Source organism: Clarias gariepinus, chromosome 1 (genome assembly GCF_024256425.1).
Source record: "Clarias gariepinus isolate MV-2021 ecotype Netherlands chromosome 1, CGAR_prim_01v2, whole genome shotgun sequence".
Classification (NCBI taxonomy): domain Eukaryota; kingdom Metazoa; phylum Chordata; class Actinopteri; order Siluriformes; family Clariidae; genus Clarias; species Clarias gariepinus.
The window spans coordinates 49502125-49515924 of record NC_071100.1 but is presented as its reverse complement, the minus strand read 5'-3'; the positions used below and the strand labels follow the sequence as shown (position 1 = coordinate 49515924).

The window sequence follows — 13800 nt, the reverse complement described above, 5'->3', positions numbered from 1 at the left end:
AGTAATTGTGTGTGTGTGTGTTGAGGATATGTAGTGTGTGTGTGTCTGTCTGTCTGTAGGATGTTTAGTGTGTGTGTGTGTGTGTGTCTGTCTGTCTGTCTGTCTGTAGGGTGTGTGTGTGTGTGTGTGTGTGTGTGTGTGTGTGTGTGTGTGTGTGTCTGTCTGTCTGTAGGGTGTGTGTGTGTGTGTGTGTGTGTGTTTGTTGAGGATATGTAGTGTGTGTGTGTGCGTGTGTGTGCGTGTGTGTGCGTGTGTGCGTGTGTGTGTGTGTGTGTGTGAGTGTGTGTGTGTGTGTGTGTGTGTGTGTGTGTGTGTGTACAGATGTTTACCTAGTAGGTATGTCCTGTAAATGAAATAAACAGCCAGTTAAAACCCAGACATTTTTAGTGCCCAATATCATTATACAGTTTCTTAATAAAAGTTTAAATGCACATTAGGAGTTTGTTAAAAGTTTGTCACTGAGAATAATAATGATAATAATCATAGATCATAATATTTTACTGCATTCATTATAACTGTGCTGAAACGCTGAGTGAAACAGGATAATGTCCAGAGTGAAGTTATTTATGTTGTTGGTGTTTTTAAATGTTAAAGATACACTTACACATTTTCCATAAATTGCATTTCCATTTAAACATTTGACGGTTCTTTTCATCTTTGCTCCAGGACAGGAAAATGTCATCTCTTTACTCTCCTCTAAATATTCCTGATGAGACAATGTAAGTGTCCTATCCAGTTTACATGGAGCTGTGGGGGAAAACAACCACACAATAATAAAACATTTGTAAATGTTACTAAATCATGATTTAATTAGTTCTTTAATACTCACGTTTGCACACGGGGACCTTCGTCCACTTCCCGTAGAAACAAATTATTTCGCTAGGTCCTTCTAGTTTGAAAAGCTGTGAGCACCCGGCTGATAACCGCATTCCACCTTTCAATTGAAAAGTTTGTCCATTTTCTATATGGGGTTCAGTTTGACATTTTCTGTCTGAAACCAGAGATATTTTATGAGGGTCAAACGACATTAATGTTAAATATATAATAAGGATTTACTTTTCTAATTTAATACAGTGCAAGTCTGCTGCATGTGATTAGAAAATAGACTTAGATTAGATTAGATTAGATTAGATTAGATTAGATTAGATTAGATTAGATTAGAAAAAAAAGTCTACACACCCCTCTTGAAATGGCTGGTTTTTGTGATGTAAAAAAAAACCTTTTCCACCTTTACTGTGATTTATAACTTGTACAACATAAACTGAAATTTTTTAGTGGGGGGAATTAATAAAAAACTAAAACTAAATAATGTGGTTCCATAAACATAAACCTCTTATATCTTGGGATGTAGCTGTGTTTAGAATGCATTAATCTCCTTTGAACAGTTAATGGTGAGATGTTTCCGCTACTTCTGCTCTGTAAAGACTTCATAACGCCGCTAATCTGAGCTGCTGTTAATTGGTCATTTTTCAGGCTGATAACTCTAAATGAACTTCTCGTCTGGGGCAGAGGTAGGTTTTGGTCTCGTCCTCCTGGGACGGCCTTCATGAGAGCCAGTTTCATTATGGTGCTTGACGGATTTTGCAAATGCACTTGACAATACTGTTCTTGCAAGAACTATTACAGAAAGGCCGATCTCTGTGTCTTAAAATAACAACTAACTGTTGTTTTTCTTGTTGTTACGTAATTACTTAATTTCATATGTGTAATTTTTTTTAGTTTTGAAATCCCCAGTATTGTTGTAGAATGTAGAAAATAAATCACTACACAAAAACAAAGAAATTTGCAAGTGACCCCAAACTTTTGAATGGTAGTGTATATAAAATACAAATTTTTTAAATATTTCTATAAATAGGTCACATTAAAGATAAAAAAGTTTTGAAATGGTTAATCTTGGTCTCTCTCTTTTTTTTTTGACAAAAACCTGCCATTTTAACAGGGGTGTGTAGACTTTTTATATCTACTATAGTTATAGCAGTTATAGTAAATAATGGTAGCATGAACTATAAATCAAACTGCTGATAATTTTTTTAATTATTTTGCCTGAATTGGCAAAAATATATTAGAGTTCCACACCTGTAGTAGATCTGATACTCTCAGGATGTCCTGTACCTGTAAGAGTTTATAAGTATAAGCTTTATGCAATAAATCTAAATATCATCTTCAGTTACACCTATGATCAAACATTCTGATGATTGCTTTGAAAAAAAAATGCTTTCTTGATAACCATAGTAATATTGATTGATGAGTACTGTACATTATCCTGTACATATAATAAATAAATTAAAAAACTGCTAAATTCATTTGTAAATTATACTGAGCAAATTACTCAATGATAATGAGGAAATATACCTGCAATGGTGAAAATCTTATCACATGTAAGGGGAGGGTCCCAGGTACCATTCCAACAAGTCGTAAACCGCATACCGTCCACAAGCTCACATTTTTCAGTACAAAAATAAGCAAGTTCAGTCATGTGTTTAAAACTGCCCTGGTCAGATGGTATGATATTTTCACTGATAATATGAGTAGGGAGATCACATGGGTACAGTTTTTCTGAAAGAAAAAAAAATAATAATAATAATTAATTGAAAAAATAATAATTTTTCATGTCATTATATACAGATGTGACCATTTTTTTTCCGCAAGATGCCGCAATTTGGTGCAGTGTGCCGTGACTTCCCGCAAGCAACATTCGGGAATTTAAATAAATGTGTTGTGCTTCACTAAATATCCACCAGATGGCACATGGAAGGACTTTATCTAAAAGCCAGACCAAGTACAACAAAGAATTGTGTATAATTAGTTAGCCTAAAACGTCTCGGGTTACTTTGCTGCATGAAAACGCTATGGGAATATCTTTTCATGTTGCCAGTTGTGAAGCATGTGTGTACCGAACACACCAAATTTTGGCTTATATAACCTCGGTCAGGTGACTAGAATAGTGTCAATTACGCTGGCTGGGAGACCAGCTTGACTTAGTGAAGGTTCCAAAGCTCGGGTCAGGGATGAAATATTGTCCCCTGCGCCTGAGACAGAAGATCCCTCCTCACTGGAAATATTCAAGGTGAGCCATCGAGGAGAGATATTAAATCCGAGAACCATACTCTGGCCGGCCAACGGGGGCGCTATCAGTAAGAGGCGCAAACCGATGCCAGAACTCCCGGGAGCAGGGGTATTGGAGGAAATGCATAAAGGCGTAAATTGGGCCACGTATGGGCCACCAGACCCAGGGGAGCTGGATGAGTCAGAGAGTAGTGGAGGGGACATTGTGCTGTCTCTTGGGAGGCAAAGAGGTCCACCTCTGCTGTAAAGAATCTTTCCCAGATTTGGCTGACTACGCCGGGGTGGAGTTTCCATTCCCCGTGTGTCACTGCTTGTCTGGACAGTAAATCTGTTCCCACATTCATGCGCCCTGGAATGTAAATCGCCCTGAGGGACAGGAACTTGTCCTGTGCCCAGAGCAGAACCTGATGTGCTAGCTCGTTCAAGCAGCGCGAGTGCAGTCAGCCTTGGCAATTTATATGGGAGAATACCGATGTGTTGTCCACCCGCACTAGAACATGGTAGCTCTCAGCATTTTGCGATGACAAGACCTAGAGTGGGACCCAAGGTAAGAAACCGGGGTCTGAACCACATAGAAAGGGTACAACGTCCTTCGCGCGTAACCCTTATTTGCCTTTGGGGATTGGCCCTTGTATGAAATCCCCTGGCTCTTAGCCACAACTGAAAAGCTCTCATGTGCAGAAGGCCCAAAGGTATCAGCTTGGATGCAGCTGCCATGAGGCCTAAACATTTTTGAAAGTGATATACAGTCACTTCCAGGGTCTAGTCTGATTTCCTTGAGCGCGCTGAGGATGGATTCGACACGAGCGGGAGAAAATTGTGCCTGCATAGTGATCAAATCCCATCTGACACCCAAGTATGTTGTCCTCTGAGCCGGAACGAGACTGCTTTTGGTAGCTTTGAGTCTCAAACCCAGCGAATGGAGATGACTTAGGACGACATCGCGATGTCGGAGCGCTAGCTGCTGAGACTGGCCCAGGATTAGCCAGTCGTCTATGTAATTGAGAATACAGATGCCCTGGAGTTGCAAGGAAGTCAGGACTGCATCCATACCTTTTTGTATATGTGCGGGGTGACAGAGCTAGACCGAATGGAAGGACCCGATACTGGTAAGCTTCTCCTCCGAAAGCGAACCTCGGGAACTTCCTGTGTTGTGGAAAAACTTTTATGTTTTATGCGTCCTTTAAATCTATCGTCACAAACCAATCTTCTGGTTGGATTTGCGAGACAATCATTTTAATGGTTAACATTTTAAATCTGTACTTTTTGAGATAGCGGTTCAACCCGCGAAGATCCAAAATCGGACGCAGCCCCCCGCATTTCTTGGGAACCAGGACCAGTGTTAGTGGTTCGGCATCCTGGAATATAGCAGGATATAACTGAGGCACCAACAGGCGCCGGCCTGACCTGCTGCTTGAAACGCTTTTCCTACCAGGGTAGAAGAAGTTCTACACGGCCTGGAGGGAAGTGTTGGTTTCTTTAATAAGGATGATATCCCAGGAGCGCTAGCTCCTGGGACATCATTATATATATATATATATATATATAAACTCATGCTAGGGTACTTTTATGCTGAAGTACCATTTACAGCTATTTATTCATTTATCTTTTATTTGCTTACTTACTTACTAACTATCGAATGCTTTAGTATAGGGCTCTAAAACAACGGCAATATGAATAACAATGGATTATTACAGAACGTACGAGTTGACGCCCATGCACCAATCACTAACCATTCAAATGTAGCATTTGAATTAAAATGCCACTTATATATATTTTCATAAACTGCATCGTGTTCACCCATGGGTTTACTGCCAGAACAAAAGGTCTAGGGAGTTTTTTTGCATTAAGTTTAATCATGCAGCACTTTTAGTGTTCATAGAAAAGCAACCCAACAGTGTGATTTAAGTACCCGAAATAACACAGAATTCTGACTCCGAATAAACAACCCAACGATATGTTTACAGAAACCCAGCATTTTTTAGTGTACTACTAATGAAAGGAGAAAGCACAGTCAAAGCCTGGGGATTCTGCATGCTGTCGGTAATAGTTTTTCTCTCTCTTGCGCTGCGGAATTGTGGGTAATCGACTTCCCTTCTGAGTCTTAGTGCTTGTCTCTTACTGGTATAATCAACATCCGTGCACATGTGTACTGTTTACTATAACACTGTGACCACGTGTGTGTGTGTGTGTAAAAAACATATTTTGTTTTGTGTCTGTATGTGTGTGTGTGTGTGTACAGCGTGTGTAAAGCAAAAGCAAGTCTCATTAAAGAGGTTAAAGATCCATTTTCTCTTTCTGCTCAAGGCTTAAACTGCTCTTTGTGTGTGCGTGCGTCATTGGACACTGTGCCACGCACACACACACACACACAGAACCCTCCTACTTATACTTCACAGACACACACACACTCCTTCTCTCTGCTCTACACAGAAACACTGCTCTGTCGCGATTCTTTTTAAAGGTAAAGTGCAGATTAACTAGTTTTATTTTTATCTTTACAGCAGTGATTCCGTTAGTGTGTTTCTCAATCAAGTGTCATAAGAGAAAATTCAAATTCAGATTTTATTTGTCACGTACACAGTCATACACAGTACTATATGTAGTGAAATGCTTACACAACTGCCAGTGACCTTAAAAAATAAAAGCTTAAGCATAAGGGATAAATATGAATAAAAGAAATACGTTAGAAGGTATAATTAACTAATAAAATATACTTTACAAGTTAAATATACTGTAATAAAGAAATATGGTGGAAAATGAAATTAACTAGTAAAATATACTGTACAAAGTGTCGCCTTAAACTTGATGACGGTGGTGGAGTTGGTGGTGGCCACGCAGTCGTGGGTGTACAAAGAGTACAACAGGGGGCTCAGAGCACAACCCTGGGGGGCTCCAGTGCTGAGAGTAAGGGAGGCTGAGACATGTCCGCCCATCCTTACTGCCTGTGGTCTGCCGGTAAGGAAGTTGGAGATCCACTGACAAAGAGATGAGCTGATTCCCAGGTGCTCCAGCTTGGTGGTGATTGTGGAGGGAATTATGGTATTAAATGCAGAGCTGTAGTCAATGAAGAGCATTTTCACATAATTCCCCCTCCGAGTGTCCAGGTGTGTGAGAGATGTATGGAGGAGATCAGAGATAGCGTCATCCGTAGAGCGGTTTGGACGGTAAGCGATCTGTAGTACGTCCAGTGTGTCTGGTAGTGAAGAAATGATGAAGTCTCTGACCAGGCGTTCAAAGCACTTCATCACTACTGAGGTGAGGGCTACAGGGCAATAGTCATTGAGAAAAGCAGGATGTGGTTTCTTTGGGACAGGAACAATGATGGACTCTTGAAGCATGTGGGGATCACCGACTGAGATAAAGAGATGTTAAATATCTCAGTGAACACAGGTGCTAGCTGGTCTGCGCAGGCTCTGAGAATACGACCTGAGATGCCGCCTGGTCCTGCTGCTTTCCTGGTGTTCACTCTCTTGAAGGCTCTCCTCACATCATGCTCGGTGATAATGAACACGCTTCTGGTGCTGGCAGTGTCTTCCTGTCTGCAGCCGTTAGCGCCGCTAGCATTAGCATCGCTAGCGTCTTTAGCTGCTGCCTCGAAGGGAGCATAGAAAGTGTTCAGCTCGTCTGCCAGAGTCACGTCCATGTTCGTCATACCGGATGTTGGTGATTTATAGTCCGTAATTGTTCTTAATCCCTGCCACAGGCTCCCAGAGTCACTCTGTTGGAGTTGTGACTCTAGTTTCCTTCCGTAGCGCTGCTTCGCCTCTTTCACCGCCTTCCGGACTTTATATGATGCAGCCTTGTACGGTTCTATGTCCCCTGACGCAAGTCCCGTGTTGTAGGCAGCGGTGCGAGATCTCAGAGTGTCACGGATGGTTTTATCCACCCACGGCTTCTGGTTGGAAAACGTTCTGATAGTCTTTTTCTCCACGGTATTATCCGCTAGTTTCCTGATGAATCCCACAACTGCTTCCGTAAACATGCTGACGTCATCGGAGGTGTTTCTGAACGTGTCCCAGTCTGCGTCATCGAGTGCGTTCTGTAACGTGGCCACTGATTGGTCCATCCAGCTCGCGACCTCCCTCTGAACCGGAACTTCCTGTTTCAGCCTTTGTTTGTATTTAGGCATGAGGAAGATGGCGGCGAGGTCGGATTTACCAAACAGCGGGCGAGATTGTGCCTTGTAGCAGTCCTTGATCGTAGTGTAACAGTGGTCCAGTGTCCTTCCACCCCTGGTGGGGCAGGTGATGTGTTGAAAAAAGTTTGGCGCTGCATGTCTGAGGTTGGCACTGTTAAAGTCCCCTGCCACAATAAGCGTGCTGTGTGAGTGCCTCATGCAGCTCGCATAAGGCAGTGTCCGTGTCTGCTTGTGGTGGAATGTAAACGGCGCTGATTATGACAGATGTGAACTCTTGAGGTAGATAAAAAGGACGACACATGATGGACAGTAGTTCCAGGTTTGGTGTGCACCTGTTCACCATTAAACACACGCCGCCCCCCCCTTGACTTTCCCGAGTCCCGTGTCCTGTCCATGCGGTGAACCGAGAAGGACTCGGCCGGCTGAATGGCCTGGTCCAGCACCGCTGGGTTCAGCCATGTCTCGATGAAGCAGAGAAGATTGCAGTCCCGAATGTCTCTCTGGAACTTTATCCTGGCCCTGAGGTCATCGAGCTAGTTCTCCAGTGACTAGACGTTGGCGAGCAGGATGCTAGGCAGAGGTGTGCGGTGTGCACGGGCTCTCGGCCTGTTCCTGACACCGGCTCGTTTCCCTCGTGGCTACCGCTTTGCGTCGCGTCCTTTGTTCTCCCTAGGATCTCACTCGGCCAGCTTAGATCCGGAATTTAAAACGTCTAATTGTGAGTACATTGTATACCAATAGAAACAAGGGTGTCTCTATCATACCTAATATACTCAATAGTGATGAATTAGCCGTTTAAAGTTACTGAAAGATAACTTAAAAGACGAAAACAAAGTAAAATAGGTCGGAGCAGTCGTGACGGCAGCCGACCTCACCGGCGCCATCTTTAGAATAGAATAGGATTTCATGTGTAGTTTTCCAATAAAACAGTGTTTCCATTGTGTGTGTGTGTGTGTGTGCACGTGTAAAAAAAGTGGAGGAAGGGTAACTGTGTAAGACAAGAAGGGGGAGAGGGGAGCTCACTTTAGATTCACACACAGGCACACACACATACACACACACACATGCGCGCACAAACAGAAACACTTATCTGTCAGGAGTTATTTATCCTTTTTTTAAAGGTAAAGTGCAGGTTAGTTTGTTTTATTTTTTATATATTGTATTGATTATTTTTATGCTTGTATTTTTTGGGGGCTGTGTAACAAAAAAATTGTGTTTGCATTATTTCTTATGAGGAAATTTGATTTTATTTACGAGTTTTGTTTTGGAATACGAGCCGCTTCCTGAACAAATTATGCTCGTAATCCAAAATTCCACTGTATTTATATATTAATCGCAGGCAAGTCACATGAGATTTCACTGCAGAACTCATACACACCAGCACATATACATGGCAAACTCTGTACACTTTGGCTACGTTTACACTGTCAGGTAAATGTGACACATATTGGATATGTTCTATGTCCGTGTAAACAGGAAAAAAATGCATGCATTCCGATATTTCGAAATCGGTTTCAGCCCTCCTTCATATGTGGAAATAAATCAGATATAAATCAGATATGTGCTAATGTGATTGTCGTGTAAACGGACAGATCGGACTTCCTGAGGCATTGCGTTCTGTACCTCATTAAAACTACGACTACTTCGCGGTTTAATGACGTAATGTTATTCTCCGGTGGAAGCATGTGTGAAATTATAACATCGCAGGTGACATGGAAAAGGAAAAGCACCCAGCCCCCCACCCTTTTTTTAATACTTATTTGGGCTAAATAACATTAAGAAATCAGTATTTGGTGAATGAAGCATATGTGCAGGCTGCAATTATGCCATTTCTTTCTCCTCCTCTGTTTTAAAACTATGGTGACGTTTCGCAAACTTTGCATATAGAGCGTCAAGCATACTTCACCTTCATCTACCTTGGCTAGTGTGTAGCGCAAGAACCTTCCTTTAAGTATGCGCAATGTTTCAGATGGTATGGCAAGTGTAAACACATGTATTGGATATGAGTCATAGTTGAAAGAACGTGTAAACAGACAGTCAAAAAAATCAGATATAGGCCATAAATCAGAATTGGGCATCGAGACCTGCAGTGTAAACGTAACCTTTTAGAACTCACTGAGCTGCACAGTTTTCACTCCGCATGTCATTGGCTCAACTCAACACACACACACACTCACACACACTCTCACACGCATTCTCGTTGCTGCTAGGAATAATAATCGACCCAAACACCTGTGCAATCGTTGTCGGAGTGCAACAGAAATGTCCAGATGTCCAGTTGTGACAATGCCTTAAACTTATGTGGTGTGCCCGGGTGACAATGGCACAGGTGCTTGGGCCCGCTCATTGTTGCTTGCAACTATATTTTTTACTTTATGTTTTCTTATAATCATTTTTATATTAATATTTTTGGGTTGTGGAACGAATCCTTGAAGTTTTCATTATTTCTTATAGGGAAATTCATTCTGGGAAAAAATTGCATTTAAGATTACCCTCGTGATTTAAAGACGAGAGACAACATTTCACTGTGAGATTTCCTTAGGCATGGTTATGGTTTTTGGCCACATGATGGGAGTGTTGAGAAAGGGGACCAATTTAGTCAAGTGGTATGCTATACAGTACATTGTATACTGTATTTGTGTCAAAGGCATATAAGATCCACTTTGTCCCTGACAGATGAACAAATCCAGGTTATGAATGTTCTCCTGGAATGAAACTTGTTCGTAAGTAGGGGACAACCTGTAATAATAATAATAATAATAATAATAATAAACATAATAATAATAATAATGTAATTACCTGTAGCAGGAGGTCTGCCACTCCCAGAACATCCTGCAACTGAAAGAGTAGAACAATTTTTTTTAAATATTCAATAAGGACATCAATAAACAAACTTTCAAATCTTTATTTTGGAAAAGAAAAGCAGCTGTCACAATTACCATCATCATCTTCTTTATCTGCAAATTTATGTGAACCTGTAATACCGGTAGAGTTTTTTCTTTATTCCATACTGGACTCAAATGAACTGCTGCATTAATTTATAAAAACATGTTATTTTTTTAAAATTCAACAATTACACAAAAATATACCTGAGATGGTGAAAAATGTATCACATGCGAGTGAAGGTGTCCAGTTACCACACATACAACCTGCATATTCTATCGCAACCTGCTGCCATGGTTTTCCACAAAAATACCAAAGCAAGGTCCTGTGCTCAAAAATGTCCTGGGTAGGTTCCCTTGATAAAACGGTTCCCTTGATAAAACGAGCAGGAGACTCGCATGTGTAAGCTTTTTCTGTCAAAAACAAGAAAAGTAATTTTAAATCAAAATCATTGGTATTTTCTAGGCTAATAAGACAGTGTAAGTTAGAAATATCAGTCAGGTTTGCATTGAGGGCATTTACTTTTACACACTGGCAGCCTCCAAGTTGCATTTATACAAAATGCAGAGTCTGTTCCGTTGAACTTGTAGCCTTTGTCACATACAAACGTGAGAACGCTTGCATTAGGATAGACTGCTTCTGGGTCATGTGCAGGTTTGGCGTTTGGCACATATGGGGTAAGACAGGATGTTGCATCTAGAATAAGGAACAAAAAGAACATTTCACAATTTTGTCAATAAATTTGTCATTATGAATTATTGTCTGAAGACTGATGAGGAAAGAAATACTTTCAGAATGCATAAAAGTAGATTTTTTGTATAAAAACACAATAAAAATGATCTGGTTGTAGTGGGTCTTAGTATTAAACAAATAAAAGCTCAGATGATTTCTTTCATTTTGGCCTCATTCTTGTTAAATAAATAAAGGCACGGTGAGAAAAGTTCCATGTTATTTGATGTTATATAATCAGATTATTTATATTATGTTTTTACACAAAATGTAAAAGAGGGGAGACTAACTTTAGTGTGTTGATCTATAAGGATTAGAGTGACTGATTAACCCAAATTTTGGTGTTTTTTATTGCTAAAATATAATGAAATCGCTCATAGCAGGAACCCATATCAAAATGAATAATGCAGAGACTTGATTAGAGACTTTTTGTGTTTCTTTGATTGTTAGTTTTGTTCTTATGTGACAGACTCTGTGTGGTCTTCTGCTGTTCAGAAAAAAGGTTTAATTCTTGAAATGACTCATGGTATAGGAAATTTATTCTAAGCAGACATTAAATCTAGCATTTAATGCAGTGTTTGGCAAAAATCCAAGTCATGGACATCAACAGATTTTTACAGGTTTTTTTCCATACAATCATTTATATTTATTAATTTTTAATAGGGAACAATATGCAAAGCGTCTAGTGTGCAAAAAGTTTATCACCCACCAAAATCACTTCAGATCCTTTCATTCAGTTTGTAATTTTATGCATAAAGTAAAAAATCTATAAAATCACACTTTTTATATTTAAATATTAATGTAATCTTGAATAAGCTTATTATGATTAAATTTATTATGCTATCTTTATATTTTTCAGCCCTAGCTCAGGGTGTTTTATACTGAGAATGCATGTTAAGGAAAAAAACAACCAAAAAAAAAAAAAAACAATATTAATAATTAAGAAATTCATTCATTTAAATGGAATACTATCTGGTACTTGTACTGTAAGGGGTGCCCAAACTGCACTTTACATATAAAGTATATATAATCATAGCCATATGTATAAAACACTGCTTACATTTTGGTTAGGTTTTTTTTTGTTTTTTTCACCAGAACATTTCACTGTCTATAATCATGAGAATCTTTCTTATAATCATTACCCAACAGAAAAACAAACATGTTATAATATTCCCGTATTGCTGAACACTAATAGTTCTTACCCCTGACCGCATGACATGACCAAATAGACAAAGCCAGGATAATAATCTTCATCTTCTCTCCTAAACCTACAGATTAACCTCAGATGCGCGTTACTCAACAACAAGTTGTTTTGTTTATAAACGGAGTTAATGATTGACCTTTGTGCTTCTCTTAACCAGAAACCATGAATCTAGTATAAGATTTCATCATCCCAGGTTTCGTAACTCTGAATGCTGATGCGACATATTAAAGAAAAGTCAAGCATGTTAAAATGTCCTGCAAGTCTTTATAAATTTCTGTACAGTCTTTATGAGTTTTGATAGAAATCCAGCCTTACCCAGAGAGCATATTGTTCGGGTGACCTTTCAAATAGCAAATTTCCAAAATAAATATACAGAACATCATTCCTTGAAAAGGTTATTATGGAAAGAAACCTTTCTTTGCGTTAGGAAATAAAATCCACCATGTGTAGTCTGTCTGTCTTTCTATACTTCAGCAGCGTGACTATCAGTGCAGTAGCTATGCTGTGTTCAGTGGTAGTTCCCAAAGTGTAGGCCACTTAAGGGTACTGCAGGTTGGCCGTCTATAACAAATCAAAGAAATTATTATTTAAATCTTCATTTTCATGTTTCACATTGGCCCACAGCTTTGGAAATGACTGAGATAAATGATAGAGAGTAAAAACGGTGGTGATTTTATTAAAGAAGGAAATAAAGCAGAAATATCATTTAATCACAAATTGTATTGTTGCTGATTTTTTATTCTTTGTTTCTGTAACAATCCATCATCTTCTTTTTGGCAGTGCCATCGTTACTGCTAGCTAGTGACTGCACCTGTTTGGCAGGTTTAGGAGAAGTGTACTTTACACTAGTGTCCTGTTTTTTTATTGTCAAGCTGGTGCTTTGATGACCTGCACTGATAAGAAATCAGAGCGGATTTAATTATACAACAGGAGCTTTAAACGTCCAAAATCTGTCTGTTAATGTACAGAAATTTATACATCTTTTTACATTTATTGATTATATTTACAAATTCATTACAGAATTCTCTTTTCTTTTCCAGGCAGTCCTACAAATTGTTGTGATTTATTCAACAGATATTTATAATGTCTTTGATATTTCACTAAAGCCTATTTGTGTAAAACATGGTGATGAAAAGCACCTCTTTCTACTGAGTATCAAGAAAAAGTTGTTGTTTTGTAAAGTGGAGGAAGCAGTCATTCAGCCTGAAATATACAGCAGCTGATTAATTTGATGTGTACAATAATTATTTTTAACTTTACAACACAATGCTTTGGTGAGTTTTCATGCATGCACAAGTTTATTTGGTGCAAAATGATCTAATGGCCATCCACAGACATTTTGAGGTTGATTTTAGAAGAAGCAAGAGTAGAATTACTTAATTTCTTTTTTAAGTGATTTCCTATAAGGAGAAAATAGTCTACTGTTTTGGTCTTTGTTTGTATTTTTGCACTTTTTAAAAATAAATATCCAGTGGAATATTAAGGGTTTTATATTCATCCACCTACATGTAGGAACCTCTGTAGTCCAAGTAGGGACCGTGGAGGCCAATGGTGACCTACAGTAACCTCATCGAAAACTCTGTGGCCAAGTTTGCTAGCAAGTTAGATAATGTAATACCAAATATTATATTGGGCTGTCTAAAATAGTCTGTGCAAATGAACCTCTTGCAGATTATTTGCACTTTAATTTCCTAAATATTCATATTATAGTTTACATTGTATAAGTAAATCAATCAAGTCACTTGATTGTATGTACAATTGAAACCAGTATGCAGTT

The 13800-nt window shown here is 39.2% G+C and overlaps 1 protein-coding gene across 1 annotated transcript; it reads right to left on the bottom strand.

The window, feature by feature from the left end:
- Positions 1 to 286: 286 nt before the first annotated feature.
- Positions 287 to 12114, bottom strand: LOC128528757 (complement factor H-like). The gene is made up of 10 exons (XM_053501854.1): positions 12022 to 12114; positions 10613 to 10786; positions 10297 to 10503; positions 10147 to 10182; positions 10007 to 10045; positions 2353 to 2556; positions 2077 to 2112; positions 830 to 991; positions 605 to 747; positions 287 to 343 (listed from the first exon to the last, which is right to left on the bottom strand). The coding sequence occupies exons 1-10, from the start codon at positions 12071 to 12073 to the stop codon at positions 326 to 328; spliced, it is 1071 nt and encodes a 356-aa protein (XP_053357829.1). The 5' UTR covers positions 12074 to 12114; the 3' UTR covers positions 287 to 325.
- Between the last annotated feature and the right edge of the window lie 1686 nt (positions 12115 to 13800).